The 25,168-nt window shown below is 26.4% G+C and overlaps 5 protein-coding genes across 5 annotated transcripts; 2 read left to right on the top strand and 3 right to left on the bottom strand.

Annotated features, from left to right (window-relative positions):
- Window positions 1-4,548: 4,548 nt before the first annotated feature.
- OCT59_024416 (uncharacterized protein) lies at window positions 4,549-5,907 on the bottom strand (the record flags this gene model as incomplete). The annotated part of the gene is made up of 1 exon (XM_025327173.1): window positions 4,549-5,907. The coding sequence occupies one exon, from the start codon at window positions 5,905-5,907 to the stop codon at window positions 4,549-4,551; it is 1,359 nt and encodes a 452-aa protein (XP_025172542.1).
- Window positions 5,908-7,115: 1,208 nt separating this feature from the next.
- Window positions 7,116-8,841, bottom strand: OCT59_024417 (uncharacterized protein; the record flags this gene model as incomplete). The annotated part of the gene is made up of 7 exons (XM_066135418.1): window positions 7,116-7,717; window positions 7,793-7,894; window positions 7,966-8,131; window positions 8,221-8,405; window positions 8,491-8,563; window positions 8,639-8,760; window positions 8,835-8,841. 7 exons carry the CDS (start codon window positions 8,839-8,841, stop codon window positions 7,116-7,118), a joined length of 1,257 nt encoding a protein of 418 aa, XP_065991443.1.
- A 324-nt stretch (window positions 8,842-9,165) lies between these two features.
- On the bottom strand, window positions 9,166-11,549 carry OCT59_024418 (uncharacterized protein; the record flags this gene model as incomplete). Its single annotated transcript, XM_066135419.1, has 5 exons — window positions 9,166-10,388; window positions 10,481-10,835; window positions 10,904-11,079; window positions 11,188-11,248; window positions 11,328-11,549. The coding sequence occupies 5 exons, from the start codon at window positions 11,547-11,549 to the stop codon at window positions 9,166-9,168; spliced, it is 2,037 nt and encodes a 678-aa protein (XP_065991444.1).
- A 1,921-nt stretch (window positions 11,550-13,470) lies between these two features.
- On the top strand, window positions 13,471-13,926 carry OCT59_024419 (uncharacterized protein; the record flags this gene model as incomplete). Its single annotated transcript, XM_025311358.1, has 1 exon — window positions 13,471-13,926. The coding sequence occupies one exon, from the start codon at window positions 13,471-13,473 to the stop codon at window positions 13,924-13,926; it is 456 nt and encodes a 151-aa protein (XP_025172540.1).
- A 7,166-nt stretch (window positions 13,927-21,092) lies between these two features.
- OCT59_024420 (uncharacterized protein) lies at window positions 21,093-22,838 on the top strand (the record flags this gene model as incomplete). The annotated part of the gene is made up of 4 exons (XM_025327172.1): window positions 21,093-21,117; window positions 21,198-21,394; window positions 21,629-21,986; window positions 22,078-22,838. The coding sequence occupies 4 exons, from the start codon at window positions 21,093-21,095 to the stop codon at window positions 22,836-22,838; spliced, it is 1,341 nt and encodes a 446-aa protein (XP_025172538.1).
- Window positions 22,839-25,168: the final 2,330 nt, after the last annotated feature.

A 25,168-nucleotide genomic window follows, 5' to 3' on the forward strand; every position in this document is an offset into this window, starting at 1 on the left:
TAACAACAGAAAAATCTGATGTAATGATTAATTAAACAGATATAAGAGAAACCATATATAATTCTTTAACTTTTTTAAGTAATATTAATAAGCTTTATGAGGGAGAAAATACTGAATTAAGCATGTGTTTTGATATTGAGTTATCAACATTAGTTAATGCGATTTTATAAAATAATGGTAGTGAAAATATTGAAAATATTAATTCTGAAATTGGGCATTATATATTATCTCTTATATCAGAAGGTGATGGCTATATGTGGGTTTCCATTTTAGGAGTGAAAAAAAGGGCTCTCTTCTTCTTGAAAAACAAACAACAAACATTCATTGTTAGATAAACAAAGAGATACTCCTGATTATTTAAAATGATACCGGCATTGTAATAGGTCAAATAGGTCAATAAACATTGAATTAATATCATTTTTAAGCTAAATGTCATCTTTGGTTAAAAAAATATTTGGCCAAGTTTTAAATTATTGGAAAAGATGAATGATGATATTAAAGCACTAAAAAATCGTCAAACTACACTAAAAACTTGGAGAAATTGAACCATAATGCGTTGTATTAGGAATAATATTATATCATATTTGTAAAGTATCAAAACAAAACTACTTTAAGAAAGTCAACAATTATAATATTAACAATCTATTAGCAAAAGAAAGTAAAGTATAATACCTTAATAGTTTATTATAACAAATAACAAATGTATAAAATAAATTTCTTTACCATTTATTTTGTCAATGAAAAAATACATTCATCATTCATATTATTTCGCGATCAAAATATAATTACCAAAAATAATCATCCGAATCATGTGCACAGATCATGTGTAACCTGGCGGTTACCATTTTTTACATGGTGATTCTAGAGTCGTTAGGATGAATCAGATTATCAGAACACTCTATTTACAAAGTAAATAAAAAAAATAATAGAATTGTTCAAACGACGAAGAAGAAATGCAAACTTGTGGCGTACTTTGAAAAATGGGCTGACGCTGCTAGTGTCATAGATACAACACAAATTGGGCTGGTACTTCATTTAAGTGGACTCGCCACGTATCTCCGACTTACCAAAAGAAGAAGTCTGAAAAGACTCCCTTAGAACGGTTTTCAAGAAGCGTTAATGATAAGAAGCTGAACCCAAGACAACAACCCTCTAACAGAAATAGGATGATCTCTCAGAACCTAAGAAGACCACTCACCTGCACTCCTGAGAACAGACAGAAGGCTATGGCTATAGAACTGATTGCTGTACTTAAGTAAGAGATTTCTCTAGGCTGCTTCTGTTGACCTGAAGCAGTGAGCTTAGGCAATAGGATAGGTTGTCCAGAAAGGAAACGTTGTACTAACCACGGTTTTTCTTTTGTTGTTTTTTTTTTGAGAGTATGTTTAGAGTTTTTTGTAGTTAGTACAAGAGACTGGCCAAGCCTATTTCTCTTTGGCAGGACGATTCCTGGTATTTGTCATGTACTGGTATTTGGGTTGGGTTAATTTACGCAAGTTTAGCATTTGTATTATTTTTTTTTATTTGGTAGTTTGCCTTTATGTAATTGCCTCAGTTCTCGTCTTTATGTGAAAAATAAAAATAAAAATAAAAAAATAATGTTGTCATATCATCTGATCTCTCGGAATCTCTCCTTTTTTGAAAAATTCTTGGAGTGTTTTTCATGATCTATTAATAAATGGATTAAGAAATAATTTGTATTACTTTCATTACTTTTTTTTTGTTTATAAGTTCTGACATATGTTTTCATCACAAAAAAAGTAAATTATTTTTCAAAAAATTGTTCGTGAAATTAATTAATTATTCATTCTAAAACTTTTGTTCTAAACTCATTTCTCATATCATAGAATAATAACCAAATCTGATTGGTCAGTCTATTAGGATCATGACGGACTGATATTTTTTGTAAATTGATATTTTTTTTTTTATCGGTTAAATATGACTACAAATTAATCCTTTTATAAATTTACAGTTTATTAAATATTACAAAATAATAGCATGATCTTGCGTAACTGACGCAATAACTATTATTTAAATGCATTATGAAAACATCAAAAAGTGTAATTTTAATTTTCTTTTTTATTATTCTAAAAGTTTTAATAACGTTTATTTACCTTTACAAACAAATACATCATTACTCCTAAATATGAATTATATTAATTGTAATCCAGCAATTTATGTTCCCAAAATCATACAAACCCTATGAAAAAAAATTTTTGTGCAATATTTGTTCAAGTCCGTGTGGTAATTGTACAATTATTGCAGATTTTTGGATAAAAATAGTTATGAAGTTTTTCAAAGCATATTAAAAGTATGCAATTTTTGTACAACTTAAATTTAGGATATAGAAAATGTTCAATTTTTGTGTGATTTTTATACAACTTAAATTTAGGATACAGAAAACATTCAATTTTTGTACAATAAAAATTGTGATTATTGTACAACTTGAAAATAGACTTAAATTTAGGATACAGAAAACAATTTTTGGGTAATCCTATTATACTACTTTCCATCTTACCTGTATGGTTACATTTGACAACTTTTAGGGTCAAATAGACCACTTTTAACCATTACAAATAGATTTTCCTAAGTAACGTGATTTATGCAGTAAGGTTACACAAAATTCAACCGCATATTTGCTTATAAACGGGCATCTTCTGGACCCATTGGTGAAATTTTTGTATCATCTTGTAACTAAAAAAAAGTCAAAAACTTTTTATTAGGTTACACAATTAGTTCTGACCGGAATTATAATTTGGCCAGAATTATGCGGTAAAAATCAACTCTTAAAATTATATATGTTGGTCACGTGATCTGATCGTCAAAATAAATATGATGACGCGAAATGTTTTTATGTTTTTTTAACCTTTTAACTTTTCTTCAACTTTCTTTTAAAATATCAGGTAAGAAAAACTTGTGTTCTTTATCTTTTTATTTTCCTAACTTTTTACATTTTAATGTTACTAACTTGCTTTCTTCACTAACTTCATACTTTTTTTTATTACTAATACTAATAATTTACTTTTTAACACTACTAATTTGCTTTCTTCACTAACTTCATACTTTTTTATTACTAACACTAATAATTTACTTTTTAACACTACTAATTTGCTTTCTTCACTAACTTCATACTTTTTTATTTAATACTAATAATTTACTTACACTAATAATTTACTTTCTTCTTTGATGACACTACTAATTTACTTTCATGTTATTAACATACTTTATTTTATTTTATTTTCTTACAAATTTTTATATTTATGATTATATCAAATTTAGTATTTTATTTATGAAATATTGTGTATATTTTTTATATTTTAAGTCAATAAAAAAAATTCATAATTTCACTTTATAAATTGCCTGTTATTACTGTAAAATTTAACCTATAATTCCTAAAATATGGCCTAAAATTTGGCTCAAAAATCACACAATAATTGTATAAATTCAGGTCAAAAATAGGATAATTATTGAATAAATTACCATGCAATAATTGTGTGATTTATTGCAATTTTTAGCACAATTATTGTATGGTCAAATATACAGAAATTGTAGTGAATTTAATTGAATGCTTTTTCAACAAAAATCACACAGACTTTTTTCATAGGGAAATAATTAAGTTCAATAATTTCTTTCACTCTATTAAAACTTCTACTATAACAATTATGATATAAATGTAAAGTTTTTCTACCTTTATAACTCCAATTATCAGCAAATAATGTTAAAGATTCTTTATTAAATAAATTTAAATTATTTATGTGAATTTTGTATAAAGTGGAGCTAATTCAACCAATAAATCCAGAAATTTATCATGAAATTCGACTGGAATATCAATTACATCTATTGCTACCAAATGCTTGCATTTGATGAAAATGTTCTCTAGTTCTTTCAGGGTTTCATCATCTCTTATAAATACTGTAACATATTTTATATTTGGGCAATATATATATATATGGATTGTCTGATTATATTCTTTTACTTGATTGAAATTTTTAGGTCTGGTTTTAATTTTCCATAGATTTCATTAGTATTTTGAATAATATTTATTGCTATATCAAGTAAAACATTACTAATTCAAGTGTTTGAAGTTCGTAATAATTTAAATATATCTCATGTTTAAATTATAGAACTGATCACTTATCCTAATTTGTTGTAAATTTGGAAGGAGAGAATCATGTAGAAAGGGCTTATATGTTTTTATAATTAGAATGAAACAAACAATTGAATTTGGTAAATTATTTTTCAAAAAGTTTTTGTAAATTATGATTTTATTTATTCTTAAATTTATTTTTTTCTAAACTCATTTCTCCTTAAAAGTATAAAAGCATCAAAAAGATTTAATCATAGAATAGTAACTGAATCTTAAAAGTTTGAAAAGCATCAAGAAGATTTAATCATAGAATAGTAACTGATTCTTAAAAGTATAAAAGCATCAAAAGGATTTAATAACTCTTTATTTATCTTATGCACACAAATACATTATTACTCCTAAATATGAATTATATTAATTATATTCCAACAATTTATATTAATAATTATATTTAACCACTTTTATATATCAGTCCATGTATTTCCATACAACCAAAAATCATCACTATAATAATTAAGTCTAATAATTTCTTTCACACCAATAAATCTTTCACGATGATATAAATATAAAGGTTTTCTACCTCTATAACTCCAATCATTAAAAAATAATTTTAATGATTTTATATTAAATGAATCAATATTACCTATGTGAAATTTGTATAAAGTGTGTGGAGCTAATTTAACCAATAAATCTAGAAATTTATCATGAAGTTCAACTGGAATATTACTTATATCTATGGCTACCAAGTGTTGGCATTTGATGAAAATTTTCTCTAATTCTTTCAGGGTTTCATCATCTTTTAAAAATAATGAAACATATTTTATATTTGGGCAATGTTTATGGATTGTCTGATTATATTCTTTTACTTGATTGAAATCTTTAGGTCTGATTTTAATTTTCCATAGATTTCCATTGGTATTTTGAATAATATCTATTGCTATATCAAGTAAAACATTTACTAATTCAAGTATTTGAAGTTCGTAATAATTTAAATATGATATTCCATGCTTTAGTTCATAGAAATTATCTACTATCCCCAATTGTTGTAAATTAATTAATTTTGGAAGGAGAGTATCATTTAAAAAGTGTTTATGTGTTTTTATATTGAAACTAACAATTGAATTTGCATGTTTTTCTAAAGCTTGTTCTATCTTCTCGCAATTCATATAAGATTCCTCAACATATATGTATTTAATCTGTTTTTGCATTTCAATTAATTCAGCAGCTCCAGAAAGATCATCGCAAAGTTTTATATAAATTTTTTCTATTGATCTGCATATTTGTGCCAATTCATGATAAAAGTCATTATAACTTGAACTTGAAACTAAACGTAACTCAGATAGATTTGAAAGAGAAATATTTGATCCTGGATATTTATATATTGGGTAACTTAACATCTCTGAACACAAACGTTTTATAGATGAGCATTCACTAATAAAAAGCTTATAAATTTCTTCATCCAATAAACTTGATGATCTTTTTGGAAAACATTTATAAATATCATTAAGATATTGACAAAATTTAACATAGTTAAATAGAAGTTTTTGCTTTTGGAAATTTGCTTCAATAATATTTTTATCTTTTAAGAATTTAATCAAATTATCTGATAAATGAGAAATGATGATATTGAATAATGATTCATTTTTATAAACAAATTTACTAGGATATCTCCATAAAATTGGGATCATGATTGCATACCAGTGTTTGTTAACAAACAAACAAGAATGTAGAGATTTTTTATATTTTATTTCATTATTTGTAATTAAGTAATATAAAACTTGAAAAATATATAATAGAACATCATCATTTAATTCTGTCATTTTTCTTTTTTTTTTAGGAAATTAAGGGAATAAATTTTTTTTAAAAAAAAGAATGAAAAGGTGTGCAATCAATTTATTCACCATAATAAATTAAATTAACATATCATATTGAGAAATAATTGCTATAAAATTATTAATCATTAATGGTTTTATTCTCACAATAGTGCTTATTTTCATATTTGTTATTTGTTGCCGACTTCATAATAGGAATTAAAATTATAACAATATGAATGATAAATACTACAATAGACTTAATATATATTAAAATAATGCATTCATAAAAAATACCTATTACGTAATCCTGATAAAACAGTTACTCGGCACTTCGTGCCGAGTAGCTATTAAATATTATCCTTAATTATTATACCATCCCAATTCTAAAATTCTATCCTACTATATCAAATTCCAATTTATTAAATTTTTATACAGTAAAATTAATCAAGATGAGAATATGAACTATGAGAATAATGAGATTAATAAGGGTTTAATAATAAAATAGTATAGTATAATCGTAAATAATATTAATTTCATATTACAAAATATTATAAAATAATATTAAGATAAAAATCTATAATCACTAGAGCAGACATTAATAAACATAAATTTGAATAATATTAATTGGAATAAATTTCAAATAAACAAAATAAAATAAAAATAAAATAAATTTTTTAGGTCATATTTCTACAATGTTTTTTTTCAATTTTTAGTATAATAGTAAATTGAATTAAAACCTTGAAAACTGTGAATACAAAATTATAAATCATTATCCAACACATTATCACATTGAGAAATAATATATAAAATTATCAGTCATAATATTTGTTACGATTTCATAAGATTTCATAATAAGAATAGTTTAAAATTATAACAATAGTATTAAAACTTGAATATAATAGAATATAATATTAGATAAAGCTTATGAAAGTATAGAATAGTTTAATTAATAGTCATTGATGGTCATTCTGATCCGTATAATAATATTGTTATTGTACGAGCGTTATACCTAATAATGATCTGATGTAGCACGATACCATTATGGAGCATGCCCGTACAATAACATTATAAAGATATTTACTTTGGTATATCCATATTGATAAAATAATATAAGAAATATTAATAAATATTTTTCTCAAAAATAATTGCAAATTTATCCTTGTCTAAAATTTTACTTTCCGTAAAAAATTGTTCACAAATTAATACATTAACATTTAGGATACGTAATTCCAGAATCCAAATAAAAAAATTGAATTTGAATTATAATTTTGATTATCACATAACCAATTACAAATTTCTTTTGAATTCATCTTTTGATTATTAATATAATCAAGAATTTTTTGTTTTAAATTAGATGAATTTCTCTTATTTAATACTTCAAATATAAATTCTGTAATTTTATTAACTTTTATGATTAAATCATTTTCAGATGAAATATTCTTATTATTAATAATTTCTTCACTTGTTGATGTCATGGATTCCATTATTTCTTTTGTATCCATCTTATCAAAATCTTGAACTATTCGAGATAATTCTCCGCGTGAAGATTCTTCAACATTATTCAATGTAATATTTTCATTTAATATTTGATTGACGTCCATTTTATCAAAATCTTGGATCATTTTAGATAATTCTCCATGTGATGATACTTCAAAGTTATTACTATTTAAAATAGTATCTTTATTTTCTGTTTGATTAGTTATCTCGCCAAGTTTTTCATCAAGATTTTCATCTTGTTTTTGATTAATTATAAAATTTAATCTTTCAACGACATCATGAGTAGATGGCCGGTTATCTGGGTTATCATTCCAACACTCTAAAAAAAAATACATTTTTTCAATCGTATAATACTATATTAATAATAAATAAATAAAAAAAGCGTTATACCTACCGGTATAAAGCTTAACATATTCAACGGGAGTATCAGGAACAGCAGTTTCTCTAAGACCTTGTATGATCTGAATGGCTAAACTACCATCATATGATTCTCCCTCTACATAAAAAGGTGGTTCGCCACTTGATATTTCCCATAAAAGCACACCTACGCTATACTGTATACATCACTCTTCTTATTTAAAGAATATGATCTGTTACTAAATTTTTTTGGGTCAATATAAGGAACTACACCAAATATATCTTTCTTCTTTTGAGTAGTTTCCTCAATTCTTTTTGATAGTCCAAAATCGGCTAATTTGATAATATTTTTACTTATTAATACATTATTAGAGTGCTAGAATTTTAAAAAAAAATAAATTAATGAAATATAAATTAATTGAACAATATAATATAAATTATAAAAATAATAAATTGGTAAATTACCAAATCACGATGTATTATATCTTCATCATGTAAGCATGATACGGCACTAGCCAATTGATTCGCAAGATTAAATTTATCTTTCCAAGTAAGGTTCTTAAAATTTTCTTTCAAATAATGACTAAGAGAACCACCATCAGCGTACTCCATCACTAAAAGATATTTCTTAATGTCGTTACTTTGATTCTCTAAATAAAATAAAAGAATTTATTACTTTCAATTTGAATTATATTAATAATATAAACGTATTATTTTATTTACAGTATTTAATACCTTGATCTGAAATAGTAATTCCATAAAAATTAATAATATTATCATGAAAAATAACTTCACGTTGAAGTTCAATCTAAATATTAAAAAATAAAAAATTTTAATCGGAAATAAAATAAAAATTGGTTTATAATAAGTATTATATAATCACCTCATTAACAAGTTCTTTAATGGCATCTTCATCAATATTAAGAAGAGATTTTAATGCAAAATATTTAGGTGATTTTTTCCATTTCGCACGATAAACTTTTCCAAAACCGCCGATACCAATTTCTTGAATATTTTTAAAATGGTTATATTCGTAATGCTTAATATGCTTTTTAGAAATGGCTTCAATTCATTTAGACCATTCATTTGTTTCAGACATCTTCTATATATTTATAATATTGCTGTGGAAACGTTATGAGTACGAAACAAAAAGGAAAAAAGAAAAAGCGAAAATATAAAACTGTCATTTCTAATAAATACGAATTTCATTTAAAATAATTAGATCAGCAACCTACATAACACGTTACATTACACAAACACAGTGCAGGGCATGCAGGTCGATAATCTAAGAAACACAAAAAATATCATGTGATTTTAATTACGTGAACGGCTTCAATTTTACATATTAAATGATATACAATTTTTATTTATATATATAATATTTTTTACAAAATAAAAAAAAAAATAATATTACACAAATAATTTTGAATTATGAAAATTCCCTTTAAACAGTATCATCTCATCTTCCTTCTTAATTTCTTCAAGCAATTTCAATCTATTTTCAGCATCCCTATCACCTTGTTCAGAAGCCTTCTTATACCAATAAATTGCTTCATCAATATCCTTTTCAATCCCTTCACCCGCTTCATACATTAAAGCAAGATTATATTGAGCTGATATATTTCCTAATTTTACGGCTTTTTGATATGATTCAAATGCTTTCATTTTATCAATAGGCGTTCCAACTCCATTATTATAACAATATCCTAACATTGACATACCATCAGGATCTCCATTTTCGGCTGATTGTTTAAATAAGCTAAAAGCTTTTTTATAATTTTTACAAACACCTGTTCCATCTTTGTACATAAAAGCCAAATTATATTTAGCCAAATTATTTCCATTATCCGCAGCTTTTTCATACCAATTAGCGGCCTTCCTTGAATTTTTTCTAATACCTGGTATTCCCTTATCATAAATGGTACCCAACTTTAATTGTCCCATCGCATGACCTTTCTTTGCTACTCTTTTAAAATGTTCGAAAGCGATCTTTTCTTTTTTTTCGACTCCATTTCCAAGTTGGTAACATTCTCCAACGAAATATTGTGATAAAACATGCATACTTTCCGATGCATCGAAGAATAAATCAAATGATTTCTTATGATTAATATTAGTTTCAATTCCTAAATAATAAAAATATCCAAGTAAAAAAATATAGGTTGGTTTATTTTGATGGCATAATAACCATTTAAACAATTCCTCAGGAGCGATCGTGACCGGTACGGCGCCTTTACTTAATTCATTCTTACTAAGATAATCAAAAATATATTGCTTCCTCAAACCTAAGGTATTTTTCCCCTCATTTGTTATTTTAAATATAAATGATTCTAATTTATTAGCGACTAATTCTAAATCTGTTGCCAAAGTATCAATTATTTCTTGAGTATTCATTGCATCAAAATTATTAATTATTTGTGAGATTTGACCGTGTAATGAATTTAAAGAATTATGACTAATATTATCAATACTTGAATTGTCTTCTATAAGAAAATTCATTTCAAACTCTGGTAGTGAAAAACAATTCCCAGCTATCGAGTTTGTTTTTAATATAATTGATTTCATAAGAATCGTTTTTAACCTTTCGACCACTTGGTTTATCGTTGGACGATTACACGGTTCACCGTCCCAACATTCTAAATAAAAAGAAAAAAAAAAAGAAATAATTAATAAATTTATACCTACTGTATTAAAAAAATTTACAATTATATAATATAATTATAATTACCAATATAAAGTTTTGAATATTCTTCGGGAGTATTAGGAACAACCGTTTCTCTATGACCTTGTGAGATTTCAACGACCAAACTAACGTCATAACTTTCACCTTCAGTATAAAAAGGAGGTCTATAACTAGATATCTCCCATAATAATACGCCAACGCTATAAACATCGCTCATTTTATTTAACGTATATACTATTATTGGGTCGGTACTATTTTTTCTTTTACTAAACCTTGTGGGATCAATATACGGTATTACGCCAAAGAATGTTGATTGTGTTGTTGCATCACCTAATCTTTTTGATAAACCAAAATCTGCCAACTTGATGTTATTTTGATGAACCAACACATTACCGGAGTGCTAATTGAAATATAAATCGTGTATGAGATTTTATAATTTGAACCTATAAAAAGTAAACATATATTTACCAAATCACGGTGCACAATTCCTTCATTATGCAAACATGAAACAGCACTCGCAAGTTGATATGCCAAGTTAAATTTATTATCCCAGGTGAGGTTATTAAGATATTTTTTCAAATATTGTTTAAGCGTACCTCCGTCAGCATATTCTAAAACAAATAAATATTTTTTGTTCTCATCCGCTAATGAATAAATTTATCGTAAAAAAAAAAATGGAAGAAATTTATTATTATTACCAAATCATTTTCCGGAATAATGAAAATGCATTAAAATTAAAAAGATTACTTTACCTGTTATTCCGTAAAAGCTGATTATATTATTATGAAAATCAACGTCACGTTGTAATTTTAACTAAATTCGAGAAATAAATATAAATTAAATATGTTACGATAATCGAGTATATACAGTATATATATATATATTAAATTACCTCATGAACAACTTCTTTGGCAGTAGCATTGTTAAAATTCGAAAAAGATTTTAACGCTAAATATTTTGAATTTTTCCAATTTGCACGATAAACTTTCCCAAATCCTCCAGTCCCGATTACACTAACATCACTAAATTGTGAATAATCGTAATATTTAAAATATTCTTTGGTTATAGCTTCTTCTATCCAGTCAATCCATTCGTTTTTGATATTTTCAGACATATTTATATATGGAGTAGCGTGTAATTCGTTAATTATTGTATTGATTAAATAAGAAAATAATAGTAAAAATTAATATTCTTTTTTTTTAAAAAAAAAGGAAAAAAAAGAAGGGAGAATATTTTTATTTTTTTGGAAATTGGTAAGATTAAATAACATACTGTATTTCGTTGATTATATTCTTTTTAGATCAGTGTAACTAGAAATTTGCTTATCTCTTTCAAAAAATTTAAAATTTGAAACAGAAGTTTCGGTTTTAATTACTGAACCGATTAATATATCACATGATATATGAAAACGTGTAGGTTATTTAGGTTGATTTTGAATACCGAATTTTCGGGTAAATCAGCTGACGATCACAAAATTTCAATTTTGGATAGTGCATAATTCGGCCAAGAACCTATCAATAAAGAGAAATAATACATTCATCGTACAAATTGTATTGTTTGGATTTTTTTGGTATCGAATTAAAAATTTTGGATTCCCATAATGGTCTAAAGTTCATTCACCATTTGAAAGTGTTCTTATTTAACGCCCAGAATCTTTTCTTCATAGAAATAATTCACGGAAATATCGAATGTAAATAAACCGACTAATTTATCATATGTACCCTAAATCTTATTTTTTCATTTGTATATAACAAAGAAAAATCAAATAGGAAAGAAATTCATAAGAAACTACGGACAATAATAATTCAGCTCAAGTATGTTCGTAAATTTATAATACCGATATCGATATACTGCTGCCGTGCTGCGGATTAGTTGTGAATTATTTCTCTGTTAGTTTTAAACATATATTGTAAAGTAGAACGATAGTGACATCCATCAAGGATATTGGAATATTTAATAATAGTCAGAATGAATTAAAAACAAAAAAAAATTGGAAAATTACGTATGTCAAATGTACGCTCAGATTATTTATGATTATCTTGATTAATATACTGTACAAAGTAAATTGTTCGTCTAGTTGAATTTTCACTACATATACTAAATTTGGACAAAACTTAAATTGCATTATGATCGAGGATTATTTCTGCGGACGATCACTTTCCGGAGTCAGAATTAAAGAATTATCGAACTCAAATTCTTATGTTAATCGGTAAATGTTAGTAATATTTTATGATGATGTAATTCTATTGGTACACTATTATGAATATCCAAAATCGGGTTTATTAATTTTATTAACAGAAAATTCCAAACAATATTTACGAAATTGTAATTATTATTGTTACAATTCATTAAGGAAAGATCTACATGCTTTGTAACAATACGCGTCTAAAAATAGAAACATGGAAATTCCAAGGAAACTTTAATGACGTAAAAGTTCGTTGGGAAAAGTATTTATCGTAAGTTGTCTGTATTTTCCATTTTATTTATAAACATATTTTTAATTAAATCATTAATGAATTATTTTTTTTTTCTTTTTTTACATTAAATTCATTAAATACTTATCAGGAATTTTATTAGATTTCATTTTTTAGATTTCATTTTTTATTAGATTTCATTTTTATTTTTTATTAGATTTCAATTTTTGGAGAATAAGGAGAAAGAATATAGTAACACAGTAACAAAAAATGATAATCATATACAAATTTATAGTAAAAGGAGTTTATGTTCCGATTTGACACATAAATATGATATAATCATTTTTTCAAAAAAATTTAAATTTAGTAAATGTGGAACAACTTTTTTTAAGTTTAATGAAACATTATTTTCATTATTTTTTTTTCCCAAGCTTTTTCTTCTTTTTTTTTTTAAAAAAAAAAAAGAAAAGAAATTAAATGAACATTTAACTTATATTAAAATTCTGTTCAAGAATTAAATATCACGTCAAAATTAACGTACCTAATTAACGTTTAAATTAAAATATTTGACATACACTATTAAATTACGAACCACCGCTTTATCTGATATAAACAGAAAATATGAATTTAATGACGATTTTATCTAATAATTTGCGAAATAATTTTGTTAAATATTTATTAATATCATTTTTATTGATTGCTCTTATTAATGATGATTTATTCGTATTTGGAAGAGGCAAATTTCCAGGAAAGGTTCTTAGTGAGGCTGGGGAAAATATTCATAAAAGACCTGGACATGGAAAACCTGAGCATAAAGTTATAGGGAAACCACCTAAAAATAGTGTTGCTGATAATGATTTGGGAAAAGTTAATAATGTTAATGAAATTGATTTAAAAAATGACAAATCTTATGAAGGAAATAATGAAACTGAAAAACCAAAAAGTTCTAAAAATTCTAATACACTCGTTTTAGTAACAATAGTATTACTAATTTTAATAGCAATAAGTTCAATTTATGCTTGGTTTAAACGTCGTAATAGAATCAGAAATGCTAATGGAAATAATAATTATGTATAAAAAAATAACAACTGTTGGTTTCTTATTATTTATTATTTATTGCTTGTACAATTAATTTTTTATCATTCAATCAATGTATTATTAATAAATTTATTTCTCATATTTTACCAATAACAAATACTATGTAAAAATTATTTCTCGTTAATGAATTCCCTCTTGCATAGACTACAACCTCCTTACTACTAAATATTAACATGTAAAAATTTTTGTAATAAAAATGGGGGTCGGGTTTGATTGCACAGTATTAACGTCAATCATTTACATTTTGTGATTGGCTGTTATGATATTACGTTATATTCTAGGGTGTCTAAAGCGGAGCATATTTGGCCGGAATTACGGCATTAAGAAATTACGGTTTTTACTAACCGAAAAAAATTCTGTCCTCATAAAAAAAATGAAGGTGATGCGGTTTACTAAAATCACGTGACGCTACCGCTTTAGACAATTTACCCAGTATCACCTAGGGGATAGATAAATATACGGGGGCCAACTCAAGGTTACACACACGAAGCCTATAGTAATTTTATAAGTAACTATAAAAATACCCCATGTTTAAAGTGAGAGATGGGCCGATAATCAATATGATTCTAAAAAAAATTATCCCCCGAAAACAACAAAATCCGAAACTATACAAATCTATAATTTTTGTTGAAGTTTTGCGTTCATATCTTTCAAAAAATAGGATCAGCTATTTGGAATACCTCAAAATTATAAAAGTTTATTAAATACTTGAAAATAATGCACAACAAAGTAAGAAACGCTATTTTTAAATGTTTTTAAGCAAAAAAAATTTATAACTTTTTACTGAGATCTCAAAAGTCTGTAATTTCTAACTTTCTATCGTCAAGTAATAAAAACATATAAAATAAGAAAGAAATTAATCAGTGGCTCAATTTTGATAAAAAAACTTCGCCTATATAGAGCTAATACGAACAAACTTAACTTTTGGGATCAGCTACTTTCCTATATGTGTGTGTCGAAAAAAATAAAAAAAAACGAAATTCTAATATGAAATTTCGTTTGTGTAACCAATTTATGGAGGCTTCAGTTCAATCGGTAATCAGTGTTGGACCATTTGTCCAATTGAGCATTTGGATATCCAATTGAATATCCAATTGGATATATGTCCACAATGTCCAATAATTTTTTTGGACATATAAGAAAATGTCCAATTGATTTTTATTTAATTTTATTTAAATTTAATGATTTAAAAAGTAAATTTTATTAATTCTTTACAAATAATTCGCAATTTTATTTAAAAAAATATTACTAGTACGCAGTTGATCAACATTAAATCTGCCTATTTACAGTAAATACAAATTATTTCATGGGATATTTTCCTGACCAATTGTAATCAATTTATTGATTTTATTCCGTTTCATCTACAAATTAATTAAATAATTAAATAATTAAATTAAAAAAAAGATTAAAAATTGAAAAAAAAATTACGTAATAATGTCAAATATGTAGGAGGCTGAATTTTTTCAAAATCAAAAATATCATCTAACTTCCACTTGGCTCTTTTACTGATAAGTGGATGTTTCTTTTGTAAAATCTCGTCTAAATCCATAGTGCGACCAATAAGTGGTGCTATCTCACCATTTTCTTCATCCTCCTGATTTAGAATTTCTGATTCCTCATCTTCTACCATTTCAATCCATTCATTAATTAAATTTCTCCATTCACGAGGTGATTCAATATCTTGTTCCGAATCTTCAGAAGATTGATTTAAAAAATCATCATCATTATCGGATACATTAAATTGGTCGTCATCTTGCTGTTCTTAAACAACTGGAATTGCAATGTTTGTATCTTTGAGTTTTTTATTTGCACTCATAATATTTTCCAGTCGTTTTTGCCGTTGAAATTCTCCCTTTATTTGACTCATAGCAAGAACTTTTTCTGACTGTAATAACATTATAAGTTATAACAGTTAAGAAAGCCAAATAATTAAATATGCTAAAAAAACGTCAATAAATAAAAATTTAAGGTAAATTTCATACACCCAAGCGGTTTCTTTTATTCGTATAAAAAAAGCCCATGGAAGAAAAAAGTCTTTCAACCGAGGCAGTATTAATACAAATAGCATATATTTTAGTAGAAAATGCACTTAAATCTGGTGCATAAGCAGATGTAAAATCCCAAAACCCAAGTACACCATTACAAAATTGTTTTAATGACATATTATTAAATGGAAAATCTTGTTTTCGATAACTCTGCAACTCTCCCAATAGTGAGGTAGGTAATCGTTTAAACCAAGCACAGAAATAGTAAATCATCCATTCACTCAATTGAGCAAAAGAAATTGATTGATTACTTTGAATAAAAAGATTATTCCGATATTCAGGGTGGAGAAGAAAAGAAATTAATAATAAGGGCTGTTCCCAAATATCCCATCGTTTTTCTAAACGCGCAGCCATTTTTTTACCTAAATCTTGATCGGAATATTCTTGCCACATTTTGTAAAAATAAGCAAATCCATGAAGTACATCATGGAGACGAGCATTTTCTGCTTGTAATTTGTTTAACACTCCACAAAAAGGATATAGAAGCTTTTCTAATTGCTTAATTTCTCTCCACCAAATATCATTATCAATAGTTTTGCAAATATCAAGCGGCAAAGTTTTATTATTTCGTGTTTCATCTTCTTCACCAGAATAGTAAATTGCTTCATCTTCTTGATCAAATTCTTCAGGAGCATATTTTGAAATAAGTACCTAAAAAAATATGCATGTGTGTAAAAAAATAAAATTAAAAGCTAATTTTATTAGGTATTTTAAATTTTACATACCTTTAAAGCTGCCTTTGTTCGTATTAAACTGAAATAGCAATGATAATGAGAATTCCAACGTGTAGCACATGGAAGAAGAAGAGCAAGATATTTATTATATTTGATTTTTTGCTCATCACGTAATCTAGCCATAAAGTAAACTGATCTGTTAAGGTATGTAATAATTTGAATGGCCTTTTCAGATGCATTAATCAAATTAGGAGATTCTTTAAAGATTTCTCCAACAATTAGGTTAGCTTGATGGGCAAAACAGGGGCCAAAAAAAACGTCTCGCCGCTCTGGTGCCAATCGTTTTCTGTAAATTATAAAAAAAAAGTTAATATTTTGCGAATTGTGATTATTAATTTAAATCATTAAGATTTACTATTAACAATTTAACATACCTTGCAGCTTGATTTGAAGATGCAGAATCAGTAATTACAGCATTGTATTTGATATTCTGTTTATCTAAATCACTTAAAAAATTTAATGTAAATTCTTTAATTTCCTCCCATTGAACACGATTTCTGCTTATATCTTCTCCTCCCCATACTAAAACTTGTCCATCAGAAGTAATTAAAACTGATCCCATAATTTCTTGCTTTTTGACATTTTTCCATCCATCAAAACATACAGTAACTCCAAGTTCATCTTTTTGTGCAGTATCAATTAAAGTTTTTTTAATATGTTCTGAATTTGTATTCAGAATACGACCTGCTAGTACTTTCCCTATAAAAAGTATTATACTTAAAATATACTTAAAATATATTTAAAATATACTTAATTTAAAAATTGCAAAATACTTATAATATATTTTTAATATATCTAAAATATACTTAAAATTATCTTAAAATATATGTCTAATATATTTAATTTTTGCCCATATACTTAAAATATATTTAAATTATATTTAAATTAAAATTTAAGTATATTATAAGATTATTATAAGTATATCTTTTACATACTTAAAATATACTTAAAATATATTATGAAATATATTATAAGAATATTTTAAGTATGTAAAAAATATATCTATAATATACTTAAATTTTAATTTAAATATAATTTAAGTATATTTTAAGTATTTGGGCAAAAATTAAATATATTAGAAATATATTTTAAGATAATTTTAAATACATTTTAAGTATATTATAAGTATTTCGCTATTTTTAAATTAAATATATTTTAAGTATATTTTAAATATATTTTAAAAAGTTTTTAATTATATTTTAAATATAAATACTTTTTATAGGGTTTTTGACTAGGTAATTTCAATCCTGGATTTGCAAAATTAATCATTTTTTGACTTGATTGATTTTCGACCCATCTAAATAACCACCCATTATCTATAGTAGAATTCAATACTAAATCTTCCCATTGAGTATATTCTTGCTTAGAAAGAGGAGTTGGCCGAGGCATATAGTACATAATTTTTGTTTTTCTTTTTTTATTAGCAGATTCTTCTTCAGTACTAATTTCAAATTCTGAAATATAAATTTAGATTAGTATAAATTAATTAACCAAATAAATTATAAATGATTTTTTAAAAATATACCGTGTGAATGTTGTGATAAAGAGGAAGCGGAAAAAGAGGAACGGTGTGATAAAGAGGAAGATGAAAAAGAGGAACGGTGTGATAGAGAGGAAGAGGGAAAAGAAAAATTTTGTTCATGAGAAAAAGATGATTCTCCTTCAGTTTGATCTTTTTCTTGAATCTCTTCATATCTCTCAGGAAAAAGTATTCTATTTCTTTCATTTTCGGAATACTGTTCCTCAAATTTATTACAAGACTTTAAATGAGAAATTACTAGCCTTTTTGTGTTTGTAATTTTGGCTTTGCAATAGCAACACAAAGCAAAATAATTAAATTTATTTGCTTTTTCATTTAAAACTGTAATGTACTTAGTAGGAATGTTTTGGAGGAGGCATGTTTTCTAATGAGAAAAAAATAGTCAAAGTCGAAGTAGAAAAAAAACGAGATTATCATTGTTACACTATAATTTATTAATTGGATATGTCCAATTGGATCTCCAATTGGATTTGGACATATGTCCATATGTCCAATTGGACACATTTAATCCAACGATGTCCAATTAACCAATTGGACAACTGGACATATGTCCATTTGGAAATTGTCCAAATGTCCAATTCTAGAAATTGGACATTGTCCAAATCCAACTCTGTCGGTAATTGATCAGCCTGTGTAACCTTGAGTTTGCCCCCGTATATTTGTATTATTTATTTCATGGGGAGTTGGAAATAAATGGGTAATCCCCTGGAGCGTGTCACTCATTAAATATTAACTATTTTAACTATTTTAAACTAAAATTAGTAATTTCCCGGCTATCTATATGAGACCGGGAAATAACTAAATGAAGATTCCCGGTCATTTATAAACTCAGCTAATCACTCGCAATTTTTAAAAATTAGTATGAAGGTGATCATGAGTGACACTTAGTGCGACGGGGGATTAATCTATTTATCTATCCCCTAGGTATCACCGTCACTTTCTGCCCCACGTGACTTTTTGGCGCAGAGGGTGTGATACTGTGTGACAAATATTACTATGATCACGTGGGGCAGAAAAGTGACGGTGATACTGGGTAAGATGCTTTAGACGCTAAAAAAGGAAGGGAAGTTGGCCCTAATTTGGTTAAAAACATGTGGCAAATCAAGGATCGTTTTTTAACAAATATACATAATTTCAATTTCAATTTCAATATATCAATATCAATTGATAAAATTGAACGAACAGATAAATTTTAAATGGCCATCACTTACGACACTATCAAAATTGAATTCATATGCTAACAATGCTAACAGCCTAAGCAATAGTGAATAATTTAAGCCGCATATATACTAACTATAAATAGATTATTTCTTTATGATTATCTAATAATGTTCGTAATTTTTTTAATAAAATTACACATATCACGGGATTGGATTGCAGTACGTGATTCCAGCAATTTGGAACCATTACTATCTACTTATTCAAGACAAACTTATCACAACACTCAGACTTAGTGATCATATACGACATTTTAAACCATATTAAGTATAATCTCATTTTTACATTAATGCTACGGCTTCACTTACTTTAGAACACTTATCCTAAAACACAAAAAACAGCACAGAAACTCCTAATAACAAAGCTATACTGATTTTTACAACACCAACCTGATGGGTTATCATCATTCTCAAATGTTTCTAGGGTGAATAACTAATTAAACTAATAGGTCCATATTAGTTAAGAAATTCTTTTTGTAAAATGAGACTCGGACCTTGATATTACAACATGGATTATTATAGATATTGAGTAGGTACTTTTTTAATAAATTATTATATAAAAAATATTCTTATAAAGCTTTTTTTTTTCTATTGTAGGAATGCTGGTTTTTGGAATTTAACAAAACTGGATTTATATCATTGATGAATAGGCATGTAGCATATAGTGTTTTTGCATCACTTTTCTTTTTTTGTCTGTTTGGTAAAAGTGGATATATTAAATAATGTAATGAAATGTAATATTTGAGGAATAGTGCATCCCATGCTAAACCAGGTGTTGAGTAATACCAGAGAGGGTCAAGACCATATTTACTTAGTGCTGTTTCCCGAAAACTTTGGAAAATATCTGCGAGTAGGAAGATATCAGTTTTAAGATAAATATTGTGGTAATCCCTCATGGTATTACATCTGGCTTTTTCCCAAAAATATTGCGCATACTCATACTCACTATCCGAAATATGTGTAATAGTACTTTTTTCATATTAATTGTGACACTATTGTAACTATGAAAATATCAAATATTGGTATAACTAGCTACTATGAGTAATAATGAAAAATATAGAAAAGATCATATAAAATCAATATGTGTCATATTTATTATTTTTTGTAGGATTTTTTTTAGCAAAAAAAAGAATTGACAATATATGAATTAAAAATCATAATTTATTATTATTAGTATGACTTGGACTGACACATTGATGTGAATAATCCTGAATCAAAAGTATTTATAGTTGCTTACAATGAAATATATTGCATGTTCTTCATTAATTACTGACAAATGTGTGGTAATATTGACTCATTGATAAAAAATATGTAATGCATTTTAAATGATTTTGACTGATACATTAATATTTTATTTAATTATATTATTTAAATTTGACTAATAATGTACTTCTTATTCATATCAATGTGTCAGCCTACATAATTTATATGAAATTGATAATGTAATTCAAGAACATCAATACGTCATTACAGCCTATAAATATATATATAATTAAGATACCTATCTTTATTTCACTTATATTACTTTTCCTTCTTAACTATTTATTCTTTCCTTCTTTATTAACTACTTTCATTCATTATTTACTCAACAATTTTGAATCTAATCAATATGAGCAACTATCCTGGTCAAAATAGTAAGTCCAATAAAAAGTACAGTACTTAGTTTGTAATATTTATTTTCAAAGATACTAGTTATTAACCAACTTCTATTTAGTTATAATTGAATATTTAAAAGAACGAGGTAGTAAATCAACATATTGTGGATTTTTGAATTTTAACAGTGATTTTATCACTGCTTCAATATCACCAACAGACACATGTGATAATCTTGATACTGTTTGGTTTTATCACTTTCTAAGGGAGGCAAAATCTCTGTTTAATCAGAAAACTTATATTGTAATAAAAAATAAGGTGTGTTATTTTTTATTTTGCAAATTTAGGGTAACTTCTAAGTTGGATGCGTTTTGACTTAGGAGAATTACTGATCTTGACATCTTTGGTAACCAATCCAAAGAACTCATTTTGGGCACCCTAATTTTGTAGTTGATACAAGTCTGCTAATTCTGGAGGAGGAATTGGCTATGTACCTTCTTTTATCACTAAATAAATTTTGATGCACTACTAATAATTTCTTTCTTATAATAGGTAAATGAAGAACACTCTCGTTATATAAAAAATCTGCAAAATTTCTGGCAAAGAATTATTAAGGAATATAAAAAAGAAAATTTAGTCCCTACTATTACATCTCACTTTAATGAGACATCTGATATAAAGTCATCTGAAATTTCTCAACCAGATAGAATTATTAAAGAACACAAAAAGGAAAATTTAGCCCCTGCTGTTACATCTCACTTAAATAAGACATTAAATAAAACATCTGATATAAAATTATCTGAAATTTCTCAACCAGATTCTAATGAAACTAAAAAATATGTTGAACAAAAAGGAAAGCTAAAAAGAGTAAGAGATGATAGTAATACTGATACAGAAAGTTTATCTAATGGTAGGTTATAATATTTATACTATTTCTTTTACATTTATATAATATATATATTATATTATTATTAAATTATGTTTAATGGTTTAATCATTAGAGCACTGGAAGAAACAAAGTCAAATTTTAAAACAAAATAAGAATAATTTAGCATATGTCCAAGTTATTGACAATGCACTTCTTGTTGCTTCAGCATATGAGAGTCTTATTGAAAATAATATCATACCTTTTATTAAAATTCTAAAAACTTCTTTGCTATCAAGATCACGAATGTCTTTATCATCAGCAAATGAACCTGTACTTCAAGCAATTGTAGAAAATCTTTTGCCATTAAAATACTGTATCCCAGAACTTGCATTAGTAACTAATGGTAAAAAGCCAAAAGGCTCAGGTCATTTTGGTTATTCAGATATTTTTATTTTAAATAGTGAAGGAGATAATAATGTTATTTTAGAATTGAAATATATATCATTAGTTGGACTTATTAATAGTAATCAGAAAAATAATTTTGGTGCAAATGAACTTGAAAATCTAGATAAAATACTTGAAAAGGAAAATGAAGAATCTGTATTAAAAAGATCATATACATATTGGTCAAAGGAAGAAAAAAAAACAAATATGACAACTATAGGTGAAACATTAAATAATGGATTGAATAAATTAAATTTATACATGGAAACAATTTCAAAAGGAAAAGCTAAAAACTATTCTAGCTCAGGAGTATTTGATGATCGTGTTAAAATAACAAAATCTAAACCTAATAAGTTAAAGGGATTTGTTATATTAGTAATTGGTTTTCGTCGTATTTTATGGAAATCTGCTAATGAAGTAACAACTAACCATATATATAATAAGATCTAAAATATTTAATTTAGCATATATTGAATTTTTATATACTACTTTCAATTTCTTTGCAGAAACCCTATCGATATAAAAAATATATTATCAATATTTTTAAAATATACAAGATATATTGATATTCATATTTATGTTATCTCTGTTATAACTATATGTTTACAATATGTCAAAATATAATGTAGAAATCTAGTAACTGTGTCAGAGATCTGCTTAAAATATTATTTTGAGTATTTGTCAAATATGTGTCAGAGATAGGGATTGGAATCAATTCTCAAAATGAGAATCGATTTTCGATTTCGATTAAATCGATTCTAATCGATTCTATGCGTCATAAAAAAAAATTGATCATCATTTGTAATTAAATTTGTGACGCAACAATTTTAATAGGTGAAAAATCTATTTTTTTTTTTACAGTAATTTTGCTTATTTTATATGGGCATTGCTGTTGGCTTAATTTTGGCCAGAATTATAATTTGGCCGGAGTTAATCATGTGACCTAATAAAAACTTTTCACAAATGGGTCCCATTTATAAGCAAATATTCTTGTGTAACTTCACTGCATAAATCATTAAATCACTTATTTCGTAATGGTTAAAAGTGGTCTAAATGACCCAAAAGTGGGTCATTTAGACCACTTTTAACTATTAATTAAAAGTCAAACTTTTTTTATTATGTTACATGATTAACTCCGGCCAAATTATAATTCTGGCTGAAATCAAGTGGTAAAAAACACCTGCAGTGAGATTTAGCAATGCTCTATTTATTTATTTATTTTACGTATAAATTAAAGTAATTTACTGTGCAATAATTAAATGAAAATAATTAATTTATATAAAATAATAAAAAATAAATTAATTAATTAAAAACTATTTCAATAAAATATTATAAATGCTAAAAAAAAATCGAATTACTGTATCACAATAAAAGATTCGATTTTTTAATTCGATTTTCAATTAATCGATTTAGATTCAATTTTTGATTAATTCGATTTTGCTAGAATCGATTCCATTCTCTAGTCAGAGATATGATAAAATCATTTCAAAATATTAAAATATTAACTTTATATAGCCTTATGTCAAATATATATTAGTAATATAATAGAAATTCAATTTTATATAACAATCATATATTTTTTTATTTATTTTATTTCAGGTATACTGCAGTAACAAATACATAACCAAATATGTATTACATATTCAACTAGTTATAAACAACTTCAGATCCTGTGTAACAAAGCAGGCCACATCTCATGCGAGACAACTTTTGAAGTGATCCAGTGACATAGTTACAGTACTGATCAATATAAAGGTTAAATATTGAAGTAAAAATTAAAAGGGAAGAAATATAGAATTTTATCATGGTATATTGTCATATGTCAAAAATTATGATTCACTTGATTTTTTTTTTGTCAGCAATTTGGTGAAATTTTCCTCCAATAAAATTTATGCATGCCCTTTGCAAAATATTTAAAGAATTTTATATCCATTATAATGTTAGTAATATAGTTATATATTATTAAATAAACTGAACTAAACTGCAATATAACTTCAATTAGTCTCATCATACCCAGTATTACATGTACAATCATGAGTAGGGATGGCAACGGTCGGTCATGGTCGGTCATCGGTCGGTTATAACCGGTCAAGAACCTTTGACCGACTGACTGACCACTTGACCGACCGGTCTGACCAACCGGTTAACCGACCGTTTGACCGACTGGTTAACTGATCCTGTCGTCGGTCTGGATGTGTGTCTCGCTACCGCTCACCCCACCTCGGCCTCACGGCCTCGCAGTACCTATATCCCCCTACGGGGGTCAGGAATCCCCATATATACTACTACCATGGCCACAGTGGCCATGGCTGGTCACACTACTTTCCAACTCTTTTTTTTTATCCATTTTTTCTTATATATGAAACTACTATGACCACTATGACCACTATGACCAGACTACTAAAAAGTGGATAAAAACGCGAATAAAGCCAAAATCAGACAGAATATCCGGTCATAGTACTGGCCACAGTTCAAAAAACTTATGATAATACTATGGCCACCTTAGTTAGCTCCTCAGGCTCCAAAACCCGATTTAAGCTATGACCACCCTTTATCTACTTACCTGAGACACCGAACTATGCCACCGAACTATGACCGCCGAACTATGACCACCGAACTATGACCGCCGAACTATGACCACCGAACTATGGCCACTTACCCCGTCAGAAAAAATAAGTAATTGAACAATGGGTATTGAGAATAGAGCATATCCAGATAAGTTTAGAAGACAGTACTAATCCGTCTTCCTCTTTTTTGCCTCCTTAAGGCATTTATCAATA

Source organism: Rhizophagus irregularis, chromosome 4 (assembly GCF_026210795.1).
Source record: "Rhizophagus irregularis chromosome 4, complete sequence".
Taxonomy (NCBI): Eukaryota; Fungi; Glomeromycota; class Glomeromycetes; order Glomerales; family Glomeraceae; genus Rhizophagus; species Rhizophagus irregularis.